At 36.7% G+C, this 16392-nt stretch overlaps 2 protein-coding genes and 1 long non-coding RNA gene across 13 annotated transcripts in view; 2 read left to right on the plus strand and 1 right to left on the minus strand.

Moving 5' to 3' along the window:
- The window catches only part of LOC119066747 (POU domain protein 2-like), an 80930-nt gene extending 75783 nt beyond the window's left edge, over positions 1–5147 (plus strand). For 4 of the 5 annotated variants that reach the window (XM_037169372.1, XM_037169374.1, XM_037169375.1 and 1 more), the window contains 2 exons: positions 38–567; positions 811–5147. In XM_037169372.1, the coding sequence (XP_037025267.1) occupies positions 38–567; positions 811–1186 (906 nt within the window). In that variant the 3' untranslated portion in view covers positions 1187–5147. The remainder of the gene's footprint in view (positions 1–37; positions 568–810) is intronic. The other variant, XM_037169373.1, reaches the window with a different exon arrangement.
- Positions 5148–7448: 2301 nt separating this feature from the next.
- On the plus strand, positions 7449–14791 carry LOC119066769 (calponin homology domain-containing protein DDB_G0272472-like). 7 transcript variants are annotated; one of them, XM_037169421.1, is made up of 5 exons: positions 7450–8103; positions 8566–8592; positions 13781–13873; positions 14048–14172; positions 14263–14791. In XM_037169421.1, the coding sequence occupies exons 1-5, from the start codon at positions 7694–7696 to the stop codon at positions 14745–14747; spliced, it is 1140 nt and encodes a 379-aa protein (XP_037025316.1). In that variant the 5' UTR covers positions 7450–7693; the 3' UTR covers positions 14748–14791. The 7 variants fall into 7 exon arrangements, with proteins under 7 accessions (XP_037025315.1, XP_037025316.1, XP_037025314.1 ...); XM_037169420.1 differs by lacking the exon at positions 14048–14172 and having other exon boundaries at positions 7449–8103; positions 13781–14022; positions 14257–14791; XM_037169416.1 differs by having other exon boundaries at positions 7451–8103; positions 13781–14172.
- LOC119066804 lies at positions 14118–14752 on the minus strand. Its single transcript, XR_005085793.1, has 2 exons — positions 14715–14752; positions 14118–14219 (listed from the first exon to the last, which is right to left on the minus strand). It is a non-coding gene; the product is annotated as an uncharacterized LOC119066804 (long non-coding RNA).
- Positions 14792–16392: the final 1601 nt, after the last annotated feature.

Below are 16392 nucleotides of genomic sequence, written 5' to 3' on the forward strand. Positions count from 1 at the left end.
CCGATTGGCATTGTTTCAATCAATTTTTTTATAATAGGTTGCCCAGGCAGCTCAGCAATTGCAGGCCCTTCAAAAGCAACAACAAATGAAAAATCAAAATAGTTCAGCAATAGCCAATTCACCCATTCACAGTCCATCTGGCAGTCCAGGATTGCCGACTCCAACGTCTCTGATGGTTGGATCAAATCAAACGACACCACCGAATGTGTCCCAGTTGAATGTTGGCGGCATTCTAACGCCGTCGACGCCAGGCTCGGGCACACATACACCTCAAATGCAAAAATTACCGTCAGTACCAAGAGCAATGGAACCGTCGCCGGAAGAAACGACCGATTTGGAGGAGCTAGAACAATTTGCGAAAACGTTCAAACAACGACGAATCAAACTAGGCTTTACACAGGGTGACGTCGGATTGGCAATGGGCAAACTGTACGGAAATGATTTTTCACAGACAACCATATCACGATTCGAGGCGTTAAATCTAAGTTTCAAAAATATGTGCAAACTGAAACCGTTGTTGCAGAAGTGGCTGGAAGATGCTGACAATAGTATAACGAATCCTGGAGGGTGAGTACATCTCGCATTTTTGTAGAATTGTTGGAGATTCAGGTCCGTGCCGAATGTGTCTTTTTTGATCGGGATGAACGAGTGTGGTGAGGTTCTGACTGAGCGAGTCTTAGAAATTAAAAATTCTCTTGAAAACCAAATGAGTCTCCAACTTTCTACTTGATTCGGGTAGCATTCCTTTCTGCATGAAAAAAGGATCGCTACCGATACAACGTCGATGCACATTCTTATTGTCGGTAATAGATGTTATATTTCCAGCATATTCGGTGCAACAACGCTGAGCAATCCACTGACCACACCCGAAACAATTGGCCGACGACGAAAAAAGCGCACCTCGATCGAAACGTCCGTGCGCGGCGCTCTGGAAAAAGCATTTCTGGTCAATCCGAAACCGACCAGCGAAGAAATCTCATCGTTAGCCGATCGTTTGTGCATGGAGAAGGAAGTGGTACGCGTCTGGTTCTGCAATCGACGGCAGAAGGAGAAACGAATAAATCCGCCCGGTACGATGGACAGTCCGACTGGTGCGGGAAGTGGCAGCGGAATGTCGTGGTTGCCGTCGATGGGCGGATTGCAGCAACACTATGCACCGTTGCCCGGTTCGATAAAGCCGGAATGACCTCCACGCTGGGGAGTTGGCGATTTCGGAACGATTTTGGCTGCTGACCAGCACGAAATGGGCGTTCGGTTCATGGATTGAATGGATATTGTGGTTCGGTAATGCAATTGTAAAAGGAAAGTTTTTCCGGATTTTTTTTTAAATTGTTGGAAATAGAAACAAAACATAAAATGATCATCGTCATATCGGTAAATATAGACACAAAAAATAATAAATTTTAAATCAAGAACAGATGGCAAGAAATTATATCAGAAGTAAAAGACAAAAAATGAAACAAACAAAAAATCGTCTACGATTTATGTAAAAAAAATAGTTCCTATTGATAAAATTATGTGCGAAAAGGATGAAAAACTGATGAACTAACACAAATGGAGAACAATAAATTTAGTACAGGGCAACAAAAATATTATAAACAAACAAAAAACTAAACCTAAAATTACAACATTTTTTTAAAAATGAAAATCAAGTACATGCTGGCTATGTGTTCTTAAAATCTAATTGTAAATTAAGTGATTTCAACATTTTAAATTAATTTATTTTTAACACTGATGGTACTGCAATTAAAATAATTTACCTTACCGCGGAGTAATTTCCATTTTTCCCTTCATTTACTCTCACAAAACAAAAATCTGTTATCAAGGCTGTTCATCTTCTCTTCAATCTGAGTAAATTCACCCTCGATACCTGTGGTCTGTTTTCCGCATCGACGACGTTTTTCCCCAATGAATGAATGAGTGAAGGTTGACTAGTAATTAATTTTTCTACAGTCGGTTACTTTGAAATGAGTGACACATTTTGTTTCAGCTGTTTTTCAGATGATCCACTTTTACATTGTATGATTGGATCAGCTGGAAAACAGCTGAAACAAAATGCGTCTTTTAAGGTCGTGGACTGTATCATGCGATGCATATTGTTATGCGGCCAATATCACACTCCTTCATGGATCAATAGTTGACCCATCATAGGAATACTTCTAATTGAATATTTAAACACGGAATGGGGAAGTATTCATTTAGCGAATTTTAAGAAAAATGACATTTTATGGAATTAACGTCATATCGATGCTTTTTCTTCTGAAATATCAAAAAACTTCTACCGTCTCACCATTCGACACGAACTTAAATCAATTAAATTTCATTTTTCTTATAATTCACTAATTGTACATGCACCTTTTTGCATTTAGATATTGAATTATGTTACTAAGAAGTTGACTGCAATCTTGAGGCCAGTACATAGTTCGTGGGACCATAGATGAAAAGGACCTGGAAAATGGGCGTTAACGTGGGGTATACATCATCGATTAAAAGTATTTGATAGATGGATCACACATATTCTGTGAACATTTTGAATAGGTCATTTTTTCAAGCATTTTTAAGACATTTTTCACTTACTGATCTTTAAGGTCGTGAAAAATGTCTGAAAAATGTATGAAAAAAGTGTAAAAAATCAGAGTTAACATCAGGGATACACATCGGGATCATTAAATAAATTTGACATCTGTCATGAATCGATTTTATCTAGCATTTTTCAGGGACCTGTGAATAGCTGTCATTTTGAGGGTTTCTACTGGTAAAAATCGGTAAAATAAGAGGAAACGTTACAAAGAGTGGTTAAATATTAGTTTCTTAAATAAATGAAAAGTTAATGAAAATTTGATGCATAATCGATGTACTAATACAAAACAGTTGAGACTCGAAACAGATCTTATAAATGAAATTAGGCCCGGTTCCAGGTATGCCTGCGAATTCTTCATGTATATACGTTATATCCGATCTCAATTACATGGATTATTTACAATTTTCAAATAATGGGTAAGTTCTGGTCAGGGCCAGTTAAGTGCATTTATTTTAAGGATAAGCTAATTATTCATGGGATAGACCTGACCCGAAACATTTTATGCCGAACTATTCAACCATTCTTTGCAAATAACTTTACCACAATGAGAGCAAGATTAACCACCAATTCCGGATCTGATTATATAAAAATAGAGTAAACGCGCTAATCACCAAAAGTTATTTTTTACTGGTCTCACCTATACCTACTGGTCAATTTAAAAGACCTGATGCAATGGTTGTAACCAAATAACTAATCTTTTCCAGATGGCTTTGGGACACCACCCACAGCATATTTTTGTGAATTTTAATTCTGAAGATTTCTGATAAAACTCTGAAAAGTCCGAAAAAATTCTGAAAATTTTTCGTAATTTTCAGAATTGAAATTCCCAAAAAAACTGATATCACCAGCGGTAAAGTCTTTCACTTTTTAGACCTAGCATTTTTAAGATAATGATGCAAAATCTGTTACTTCGTTGGTTTTAACGTACGATAATTGACGTTTATTTTTGTCGTGGTTTTTGATAACAGATGAAAATTGGTTCGAATTAGGTAAATGCGAAGACGAGCTGTCGAAAAAAATCGATCTTTGCTATTACGATTACATGATTAGAATCCCACTCAGACGTTGTCGTTTTCACTACATTCATTTCACCGATTTCCCTCCCCGTCTTGCTATCAGAGAATGGTCAAATTTTTCATAGCAGATTGTATTGGAAACTATTCTCAAAATCTGGTGTCTTCCAATAGTTGAAATACAAAAAAGTTGAATCATTTTTGGTCAGGAAATTAATTTAACTTTGATTCACTTGTTCGTGTGTGCGTGTACGTTGTGCTTATTTGAGATGATTAGCTTTTTTTTCTGTCCACAAAAGTTCTTTTCCCAGTTGATTTACTAAAATTTCAAATCGATCCTCTTGTGACATTATTCCCATTTCGAATGTTGTCACAACTGGACAATCGAAATTTTATCGTTACAAAACAAAAATTTGTTGTAAATTTAAATTGTTAAATTCGAGGATATTTTATTTGTTGGATTTTTATTTGTTTCTGTGTACATAATTCACTTAACTAATTCGTATAATATTTAAAAAAAAAATATATTTTTTTGAGTAAGAAATGAAGAAAAAAATTTTACTGAAATTTTACATATCATACAAGAAAACGTATGAAACACCGATGAAAAAAATTAATTTTCTCAGAATAACGCTGAGAACACACGGGAAATTCAAATTGTCGAACAAGGGGATTTTCATATGAGTTTTCCGTGCTTAAAAGTCGATTCGTTCCACTTCTATTGTGGAATATGAAAGGTTGACACGAACATTAGTAAGGGAATCGTTAAGATCGACAATAATTACAATTACTCGAGTGTGTTTTCAGCTCAACAAAGGAACCAAATCCAATCTGGAACTGACTAAAATTTGATCTGATTTCTGAGTTTCATCGAAATGTTTTTTTACTAAGAAAAAATTATAAATTTCCATATCAGACCCCCACTTTTTATAAAATAAAAAATAAGAACACAATTCTTCGTTCAATATATTTGAAGCAAATAGGAAACGTTGTGAATGATTGATCTCTTTTCTTTCTTAAAAAAAACAAACAATGAAAACAGCAACAAAATAATTAAATGAAAATTCCAAACCAAAATAAATTGAAAGTGTAAATAATTAAATTATTTGTAAAAAGTAACTATAAAAACAGAAGAAGAAATTTAAGAAAAAAATGTAACTTATAAATAAATGAAATGTATTTACGAGAAGAAGTGAAAAATTATATATTAAAAAAAAGATGAGAAAAAAAAACTTTCAAAAGTTTAAGTAAAACGGACATTTTAACGAAGAAAAAAAAACTCTTTTTTACACACAAGAACAAACTACAATTGAAAATACGATAAATTAAAATATTTAGCCGGTTAGATAAAATGTGAAATGGAGCAAATATAAGTGAAACAAAATATAAAAAAATTAACTGATTTCGAATTGAAGGGAAAAAAAACCCTAAGAAGAGCTATACAATATATTTCATTTATATCATAATCCTGCGAATAATAATACCTACAACTTAAGCAACAAGTTGAAAAAACAACAGAACACAACTTTAATTTACTATATATATAAACAAAAGAAAACAATTAATGTAAAGTGTATTAAGTAAATTTAATTATAAAAAAAGGAAATAAAATAATTTAAACAAAAAAAAGAAGAAAAATGTGAAAAAGTCATAAGAAATTATTTGTGTGTAGAATAAATGAATTAAACAAAAATATATTGACTAATAAAAGAATAACAAAAAGAACACTGCGGATTCATTGGTTTATTTCATTGTCGTTGTCGTCGTTGACACCCAAAGACGAGTAGTGAAATTTATGATCCATTTGTCAAAGCATTAGGTCCTTGAGAAGTATATATGTCTATTCCATCGATATAATATAGGGTAGATAAGTAATGTCAAAGTAACTTTATGCGGAAAGATCACATGGATGTATGTGTAACGTAAGAAAGCGCGCAAAATAATGTCATACAAATATTTGAAAAAAAATTGAAACCCTGCATTTCTTAATATCCTTTTTCTCTTCGTTTTGTGTTGTGATTCGTATTTTTTGCCACTTGTATGTGTGCTATATTTCCAAAATTTCGATGGTCTATTCACACAAAAATAAAATACCACATCTTCACACAGGCCAAAGGATCACAGTGAAGCTGGAAGAATGTAGCGATAATCTACTTCATATACATAATTTCACACACAAAACAAATCACTGCGCTGCCTTTTTGCCTCGCAATAAAATATATAGATCGCCAAGGTTGTATGTGAGGAGTTTACGCAGATAGCTGGGCCCGTTTTTGCAAAAATCCACTGAAATCGGCTGTAATTTTCATACAAAATTGTAGCGCAATTTCAGTTCAGTTGAAATTTTGTACTGAAATGCAATTAGCGTAATGGTGATCGGCGCAACCTATCACATGCAACCACCTTGGATCATCGATTATGAGAAGGTCGGACTATTTGCTACCTCAAAACACTACAACTTAGTTTCATTGATTTTATGGTTATGTCAAATAAGTTAAACGTAAAAATCGCATTATTTCGTGATAAAATTAATCTTTTGGCTCTAAAAATTAATTAGAACGTTAATTTACGTATTCTCTTTTGTAATTATTTTCCAAAATAGATATAATATGTAGTTGGTCAGTTACTCCTGCGCCACCAGCTACTACCTCACTTATCTTAATTCCTGACTCTCAGAGATCTGTAGATTGTTAGATTGTAAGCTTTAAGTTGGCCTTAAGTAAGTAGCAAAAAGTACTCATCTATGGTTGATGTAGCTTATAGGCTGCATGCAGGCCCCAGTGCATTTATCTAACTTGTTTCTTCTTTCTATCTAAGTATCTTTTGAAAGCGATGTCATATTCGATTGCTTCAGTAGCTAATTTTAATTTTAACATACAGTTTGGCATCATAAGTCCACATCAATAAGACATTGTCATAGTTGATAATGAAAATGCGTTCGCTTAAATGGGTGTAATAACAGATGTTATAGTCATGTGTAAATAGCTATTTTGCTAACTAGTTAAGAAATTAGGATGTTTTGCTCAATATATGTGAGATATGTGAACACATAGCATGCGCAAAACACCCATTTACTAACGTGTTAGCAACAAGATTTTATATACAGCAGTGGTTTTCTTACAAATGTCAATTTACGCACTAGTGCGTAAATATATATATGAGAATCCATTTACTACTTTGACCGCACTGTACATATAAAGGTTTGTATGTCGTTTCTCCGCTACATTTTAAATGCATAGTGAAGATTCCCTACCGATTGGCTTTGCAGCTTTTTAGAACGAAAAGCTTAAATCTGCAAAAGAATTGTGAACATACAATCTTTGAAATGTTTTTGAATAAAAACCCTTCAAATGTAGTCGATTCAAAATTTAGAGAGTAAATCGACAGAAAGATGGCAGCAGCGACAACTGGAACCATCGAAACGGATACTCTCGTTTACTTTCAATATTATCAATAATGCTGGTGATAAACATTTGCCAATTCAATCTTAATCGAAACTAGAAATGAATTAAATAATTTTTAGATCCGTCAAAAAGATATTGTAAATGAATGGAAGTAGTATGCCAATAGCGAAATAGTGTAGACTTTGGAATCATTTTCCGATAAACTACGAAATTGCACGAAATTCATTGACTTGAACTATTTTAGTCACTTTGCTCTCAAACTTTTTAATTCACTAAGTTTGATTTAATTCGTGATTTAATTTCCACGAATCACTCGTCATTTGACGATATTTGAATTTTGGCGGTCTTGGGTCAATGACAGTTTGAAACGGTACATTATTTTACCGTTCATACCACCCTCATACCAAACAATTTTTGACAATACACACATCAAAACTCGATTGTTTATTGTTTTCATTTGGAAGTTTAAATTTTTTGAGATTGACAAACAAAAAAAATCCGTGTGGCAGTTAGTATCATTCTCTACGCCACAGTAATAGAATTTCACTCAAATTTGCCAAGGCATTTATTACTGGACTGGATGATAAGGTACTCGTGATTGATTACAGTCGTTTTCGGTTCTTTTAATGATGTTTTCCTGAAGGTGCTCACATGACTATGTAAGAAAATGCAAAGACAGCTGACCAGGAACGATCATGGACATGAATTCAGAGAATTATGGAATGGTTAAAAATGAACCAGTCAAACAACCAATTTCATTCTCAAAAGTTACAGTCAAAGAAGAATTAACAGACAATGTCGGAGTGAACGAAAGCACACCAACGGAACAACCAATCCCTTTCGTTAAAGTTTTCGTGAAAGAAGAGCTGACAGACAATTTCGAGGTGAATGAAAATGAGCTGGGGAAAACGGAAAAATTTGATTCGAACGTTGCTGTCAAGGAGGAACTGACAGATGATCTTGAAAAGATTGGAAACGAGCGAGTGGAACAACAAATTTCTTTCCCGGAAATTGTAGTCAAAGAGGAATCGATTATCGACGATGAATGTGATTGGAATGAAAACGAGATGTTTGATACCTTTGCAGTAGGCAATAAGAATCCAATGCGCATCCATGCAGCTGAATATGATGACGAAAATCAAATGGAATCAGAACTAGAACGAAAGAGACGTCTAGCTCGGGATAGGCAGACGAAGTGGAGGGTGCGACGCAGGCAAATGCTTACAGAGGACGAATTGAAGGAAAAAATACAGGAAGAAGCTTTGGCTCGAAGGCTGGTCGGACAAAGCGAAACACCCGAACAAGCAAAAGTCAGAATACAAAAAAATATTGCGCTACAGAAGAAGCGACTTCTGAATGAAACACCTGAACAAGCCGAAGCGAGAAGACGAAAAAATAGAGCTGTGCAGAAGAAGCGCCGTCTGAATGAAACGCCTGAACAAACCACAGAACGAAGACAAAAATGTATTGCGCTACAGAAAAGGCGTCTGTTGAATGAAACACCTGAAGAAGCTGAAGCTAGAAGAGTGAAAGATCGTGCTCGGCGAAGGAATAGACGTCTGAATGAAACACCTGAACAAAAACAAGCTAGAAGGCAGGCTGATGTAGAGCGTCGTCGAAAAAAGAGGGAAATGCAGTAGCTGGACAACTGAAAACGAGTCAATTAATGAATATTGTGAACGGATTCAGTAATAAAAGTATTTTTGTACATTATCATTCGTCCGTGAGAGTATTTTTCAATCACTTACAATAAGACTTAAGTTAATTTAAACCGGCAAGAACTTATTTGTTGGCATTGATTGGATGAACATAAATCAAAAGTAAAACTTGAAATTCGTGAAGTTAGTCACTTAAAAAGCTATTCGGGCATATGGAATTAAAGATCCATTTTTGGTCAACACGGGAGTCAGATGACCAATTTTCCATAAGTCAGGGTAATAATGCTCCAGCAATGACTTAGATTAAATCATTAAATCATTTGGCACAGCCAGAAGTTGCCATTTTATCTGTGCTCACGCCTTTACGAAGATCCACTTAGGTTGTATGTACACAATGTCGTTTGTGATCGTTACATTAAAATTTATTTGGCGAGGCAAGCAAGAAATTGCATTCCCATCTGTCCAAGATTCTCCAAATACTTGCTCTCTCTTAGTAGGAAGAACATAAAAAAAAAACTAACAGATATCTAAACGGGCAACTCTTCGATGGATTATCACTTAAGCTGTCAAATACGGCTATTCATCTGTTATCGATGTCAGTATTGGCCAACTAGGTTGACTACATTTTTAAAATTTTAGAAATAGTAGATTACATTAGGCCCATGTAACATTAGTCATTTGTGTACCTGTTTTGGACGATTGATTTTAGGCAATTTCGCGGATTGTAGGCCGAACGAAGTGAGGCTTACAAGCGAAAGTGCCTTAAATCAACCGTCCCAAACAGGTGCACATGTGAGTTTTCATGCAGAGGGCCGGAAACCCGAGAAAATTCGAAAAATTGCCCTCATTTTCGGCCCCGAAGCATGAAAAATTCATTACATCAAGGGATCAATTTTGTGATACGAGCCGAACTCACGATTGTGTTGTTAAGCGCCTTGGTTTGAAAAAACTGTTATTTTGACAAGTGTATTAGACCAAGCATAAGTTAGTGACAACTCGATGAACAACGTGTTATCTATCGTGAATCAGAAACGGGCGATATTTCAACAATAGATAGGGAATAGTAGATTACATTGGATGCTGCGGACGTAGTTCATTACACTCGGAATCAATTTTGTGAACTCGCGAACTCACTTGTGTGGTTTTGAGCAACTCGCTTTGGAGACGGATTTTTTGACTCGTGTAGTTGCATACCTCGCCTTCGTCTCGGATATGCAAACCCTACACTTGTCAAAATAACCGTTTTCAAAGCTTGTTGCTTAAAACCACACTTGTGAGTTCGGCTCGTATCACAAAGTTGATCCCTCATGTAATGAACTACCTCCGCAGCATCCAATGTATGTATGTATGTATGCATGTTTATTTCAATGATTCACAGAAGGCTATCGCCTTAACACTACCTGTGATGTCGCACATAAATCACAATTTCATAACATGAACTTAACTCTAAACCTTTTCATTCGATTCTTATCATTCTTGTCTTTATACAAACATAGAGAGAGAGAGAGAGAGAGAGAGAGAGAGAGAGAGAGGGGAGAATAAAAACATCAAAAACAGCAAAAGAGAGCATAAGAGAGTCTAATCATTAATGACAAAAAAAACCCAAACACTCATCAGGAAAAGATTCAGATGACATATTCCTCTTCAAATCTAGCGAAAGCGAATTCCACAAAGTGATAGCTTGAACAAAGAAAGAATCCTTCAGGACGGATCTCACAGCGCATGGCACAATGCGCGACGGGTTCCGAGCACTACGCGTAAATTTCAAAAGTTCAGCTAAATAGCCAGGTTGCTTACATATCAGAACACTCCGTAGCACCAAACACATTTTATACTTTCTAAAGTTCGGATATGAGCATCCCAACACAGCTACTTCTTGCGTCGAAATGTGATCTCTCCGCTTTAGCTTGAACGCAAATCGCACACAAGCATTCATCGCTACTTGCAGTGAATGTCTCGAACTGGCATCCATGTCGCACATGACAGAATCACAATAAGTAAAATGCGGAAGAATCAACGTTTTCACTAGCATGAGGCGCTTGTCTAACGGCAAAAACGGGCCGCAACTCCAGAGGCTTCGCAATCCACCATACACCCTTTGCAATATCTGTCTCACTTGATCTGTCCATGTCATCATGTTGTTTATCCATAGTCCCAGTACTCTTGCTTTCCGGAAGTAATGAATTCGATCACCATTTAGCAGAATTGGATTATGAGCAAGAACAGGATCATCAATCTCAATTTCAGATTCAGATAAGACAATCGCCATTGACTTTCTCGATTTCAAAATCAGTTTATTTTTTTCAGCCCATTGTCGAATTCTGTTTAAGTCTTCGTTAATCTGGTCCACACCTTCCTTGAATTTAAACCAGTCCTGGTGCTTGTATAGTTGAACGTCATCAGCAAACAAATGACACTGACAATGAATAAGGACGTTGGGAAGGTCATTAATGAATAGCGAGATCAGTAGGGGGCCTAGGATGTAATCTACTATTCCCTATCTAGTGTTGAAATATCGCTCGTTTCCGATTCACGATAGATAAAACATTGTTCCTTAAGTTGTTCCTAACTTCTGCTAACAGTCCTTTTTAGCGAATTCGATTCCAAAACTCGCCTCCGGCTCGTGCTGGGAATCCCTCATTCGCTAAAAAAAAGCCTCTTATAGCATGCGTTAGGAAAAGTACTATTTGCGCTTTTTATAAATGTCAGCAAAAGAGACTGCGTAAACCGGATAAACTCGCCCAACTTTAAAAATGTCGCAAGACGTTGCTTTCGATTTTTTGTTTGACCTTCTATCAGGTATTCGAATTCTTTGATATTTTCTCCGAAATTATACATTTATTCCATAATAAAAAATCACTAAAAATTCAAGCAAAAATCGTTTTTATTATTTCGGGCACTGTATGACTGTTACGATAATCATAATTCGAAAGCCGAAAGCCGAAAGGTCAAAATTTAAATAATATTTCCAAGAAACACTCTAATATTTGCCAGAGATTGAATTTTTGGCGGTCTTATGTAAATGTCAGTTTGAAACGGTACGAATACCTATATACCACACTATTGACAATAAATTCACCCATCAAATTTGATTGTTTACATTATGGAAGTTAAATTTTTAGAGATTGACAAACGAGACTAAAGTATAGTTTCCACTTAAAAAGAGCACTCCGTTTAGCCTCCGTTTACATGACAGTTGTAAAATAGAACAAAGGAACTGTCACGTAAACGGAGTAAAAAATTGAAATAAATTCAATTTCCACACCGTTTGCGTGACAGTTCTTTTGTTCTATTTTACAACTGTCATGTAGACGGAGGCTAAACGGAGTGCTCTTTTTAAGTGGAAACTATACTTAATTCTTGAGGAATAGCAGTATTCTCTTGCCAACACTGGTAGAATTTCACACAAATTCTTCAAAGAATTTAGTATTCGACTGAATGGTACATTTGATTCATTTTAGTCGTTATCTGTAACTCTAATTTCGTTTCCTTTAAGGTTCACAAAGGAGAAAGAAAGCAAAAAGGGCGCTAAATCAGCAAGTGTAAGCTCGATTCAAAGACTAATTAACTGACAATCGGAGGGACCAATGGAACGACCAATTCCTTTTGATGAAGACGATGAAGTGGAACAACCGACTTTTTTTGGGGAAGTTGTAGTCAAGGAGGAATTGATTATAGACGATGAATGTGATTGGACAGAAAACGAAATGTTTGATAACGTTGCAGAAGGCAATAAGAATCCAACACACATCCGTACAGCTGAATGTGATGACGAAAATCAACGTGAATCTACGTGAACGAGGAAGAAGAAATCGCCTAAATGAAACACCTGAAGAAGCTAGAAGACGAAAGCAACGTGAACGAGTCAGGAAAGTTCGTTTGAATGAAACACCTAAAGAAACTGAAGCCAGAAAACAATATCAACGTGAGCGACTCCGGATAACACGACTGAACGAAACACCTGAGCAAACTGAAGCAAGAAAACTAAAAGAACGTGAGCGACAGAAGATGATTCATCAGAAACGTCTGAACAAGAGGAAGCTTGCAGACAAGCAGAACGCCAGTGAAATGCAGCAGCTGGAAAACTGAAATCCTGTCAATTGTATTCGTAAATACAGTAAACCGACTCTGATGTGTCATTCAGGAAGAAATACATGTTAATTTGAAAAGACAAGCATAAATCATTTGTACTAAATATTGGGCACTGGATGGGCAAATAAAGTGAGTCAAATTAGGAATCCAGCTGAATCACTGTGATGAATAGATTCTCGTTGAATAAAAGTTTCGTTTCGTCATTTCCACGAATTACTTCTATTTGCCAGCATTTGAATTTTTTGCGGTCTTAGGTAAATGTCAGTTTGAAACGGTACACTACATGACAATTCACCTGACAAATTTGATTGTTTATTGTTTACCATCTTCATCTATGATTCTCTCGCCAACACTAGCAGAATTTCACACAATTTCTCCAGTGGATTTGGTATGCGACCTGGTTGATTTTAGACGTTTTGTGTTTATCTAATTTTGTTTCCTTTAAGGAAGCTGAAAATCGTCCAGTGAGTGTTGCAATAATTGACAGACTGTCGGTGTGAATAAAAGCGGACCAATGGAACAACCAATCCCTTTTCAAGCCGTTTTCATAAAAGAAGAACCGACATTGAATGATGGTCAGCCAGTGGAACCAAAAGTTTCCTTTGAAACTATTTTCGCGAAAGAACTGACTGACAATATCGTAAAGAATGAAAATGATCAAGTGGAACAACCGACTTTCTTTGGGGAAGTTGTAGTCAAAGAGGAATTGATTATCGACGATGAATGGGATTGGACTGAAAACGAAATGTTTGATAACGTTGCAGAAGGCAATAAGAATCCAACACACATCCGTACAGCTGAATGTGATGACGAAAATCAAAAGGCGCCGTTTGTAACGGAATCAACTTTAGTGCGTGAGGGACGAGTTAAATTGAGGCGAGCTAAAGGCGGAAGACGGGAAGAATATAAGCGACTTATAATGAGTCGCCTGAATGAAACACCTGAACAAACCGAAGCCAGAAAACGAAGACAACATGAGCTACGAAAGATAAATCGTCTGAATGAAACTACTGAACAAACTGAAGCAAGGAGACGATATCAACGTGAGCGAGACAGGAGAAGTCGTCGGAATGAAACACCTGAACAAGCTGAACGACGAAGACAAGAACAACGTGAGCGAGTCAAGTTGATTCGTCTGAATGAAACACCTGAACAAACCGAAACCCGAAAACGAAGACACCGTGAGCGAGTCTATAAAAGTCGTCAGAATCGTCTGAAAGAGGGCAAGAAGCAGAACCCCAGCGAAAGCGAAAAGCAACGAACACAATCAAGAAGACAAGAACAACTTGAGCGAGACAGGAGAAATCGTCTGAATGAAACACCTGAACAAACTGAATCAAGAAGGCAGAAACAACGTGAGCGACTCATGATGAGTCGTCTGAATGAAACACCTGAACAAACCGAAGCCAGAAAACGAATCCAACGTGAGCGAGTCTATAAAAGTCGTCAGAATCGTCTGAAAGAGGGCAAGCTGGCAGAAAAGCCGACACATAACCCCATCGAAAGCGAACGAGAACAACGTGAGCGAGACAGGAGAAGTCGTCTGAATGAAACACCTGAACAAACTGAAGCAAGAAGACAAGAACAACGTGAGCGAGTCAAGACGATTCGTCTGAATGAAACACCTGAACAAACCGAATTCCGAAAACGAAGACAACGTGAGCGAGTCTATAAAAGTCGTCAGAATCGTCTCAAAGAGGGTAAGCTAGCAGACAAGCCGAAGCAGAAACACAGCGAAAGCGACCGAGAACAACGTGAGCGAGACAGGAGAAGTCGTCTGAATGAAACACCTGAACAAACTGAAGCAAGAAGACAAGTACAACGTGAGCGAGTCAAGATGATTCGTCTGAATGAAACGCCTGAACAAACCGAAGCCAGAAAACGAAGCCAACGTGAGCGAGCCAATAAAAGTCGTCGGAAACGTCTGAACGAGAAGAAGCTAGCAGACAAGCTGAAGCAGAACGACAGCGAAAACGAAATGCAGCAGCTGGAAAACTGAATTCATGTCAACTCTATTTGTAAATATATTCCGTACAAAAGATATTAGTGAGCTTCCATTTGAAAACCTCAGAAAACACATCATCCAACAAAAAGAAAAATATTTCCCAACAACGCACCTCAAGCAAAGTGGTACCCTAAATACGGTACTGAAACTTGACAGTGCTCCATACAAAATTTTACACTGTAAAAAGAGTGGGGATAAAATTTCATATCGTGGAACGGGTAATCGTCATTTGGTACAGTTAATTTATTCTTACAAAACTTGGTTTCAGTCATGTAGTTGTGTGACGACAGTTGTTGACGCTAGTAGGTAAGTCAACGCTACCCAGAGCAGTTTAACACGAAAAATCTCATAAAAATGCGATCCCATATTGAACTGGAGGGTAAAAAGTGGGATCCAAGTGTTTTCTCCACTGTGTTCATACTCTACTGAGCGTGTTGTCGACCAAATTGAATAAGGCAAGTCAAGGTCATTTGAAGCTCGGTTCTAAAAGAACAGTTTAAGACGTGATCTTTAGTTCGTGTGGAAAATATCCAATGATCCTTCGTTGTCTTCGTAGAAATCTCAATTTGTTCATTCAGAACCTAGGGTCGAAGTTTATTGCAATCATAAGATTTCGTGCAGTCAAATTGATTTCAATAAGTTTATCGTGGGTTTTTGGGTTTACTATGTGAATGTTTAGACCTTTTGCTGTGTAATGACGAAAGTAAAAGTTAAATTTGATGAAAAAATAAAAAGGGGAATGGAAGTTGTTCACAGCGAACAGCTTGGATCTTACCACAAGAATGTAGTCGAGAGATCATATGTTGGCACTGATGGTAATAGGCACCTCATGGCCGTCTAGCCACTAGCAATGTTTTAAATGTGACAGCACTATCTCGATGTATCTTAATGACTCACTACTCGACTTATGTCAGATGCTTTATCTTAACTCGGATAAAAAATGGACTCAGATCACAAAACAATTTTTTTTTTAATTTTAAAATTTAGGTGTATTTTTCAGAAAAATAATAACAATACTAACCTTGCGATACATTTAAACGAACAATTCTCAAAAAAATATTTTCTTTTTATACTTTGAATTTGATTTTTTTTTAGTTACCCGATTTCATGATGATATCATAACGAACTTAACAATAGAGCTCTGCTTTACGATACGGGTAACGAAATCAGGATGTTTTTCGCACTGTATATGTTGAGATACTCAACTCACATCGAGTGCGTAAAACAGCGCTTCGTTACATCCATCGATCAATACGTTTTCGTAGCTCAAAACAACCCGGCTCACGGCTCTATATGGCTACGAAAGCAAAACAAAAGTCAGTGCTGTTTCGACTTAATGTCACTTTATGACGTTAGCACGTTTTTCACAACTCAATTCAAAATGCTCTATTACGCACATGATGTGTATTTTACCACTCGGCTTGCGACCTCGATGAAAATTGCACACATCTAGTGCCTGGAGAACTATTTTCCATTGAGTTGCATAAATTACTATTGATATCCTTCATAGCACTACGAGCTTTTCGTAATCTAATCGAAAAGCAGCTGTTTATATATACTAAGTGCCGTGTGTCAGATTTTCAACCCGAGGCGAAACCGTGGTTAAGGAATATTGTATGAGTTAAGATATCATCATACT

This window comes from Bradysia coprophila, chromosome IV (genome assembly GCF_014529535.1).
Source record: "Bradysia coprophila strain Holo2 chromosome IV, BU_Bcop_v1, whole genome shotgun sequence".
Lineage (NCBI taxonomy): Eukaryota > Metazoa > Arthropoda > Insecta > Diptera > Sciaridae > Bradysia > Bradysia coprophila.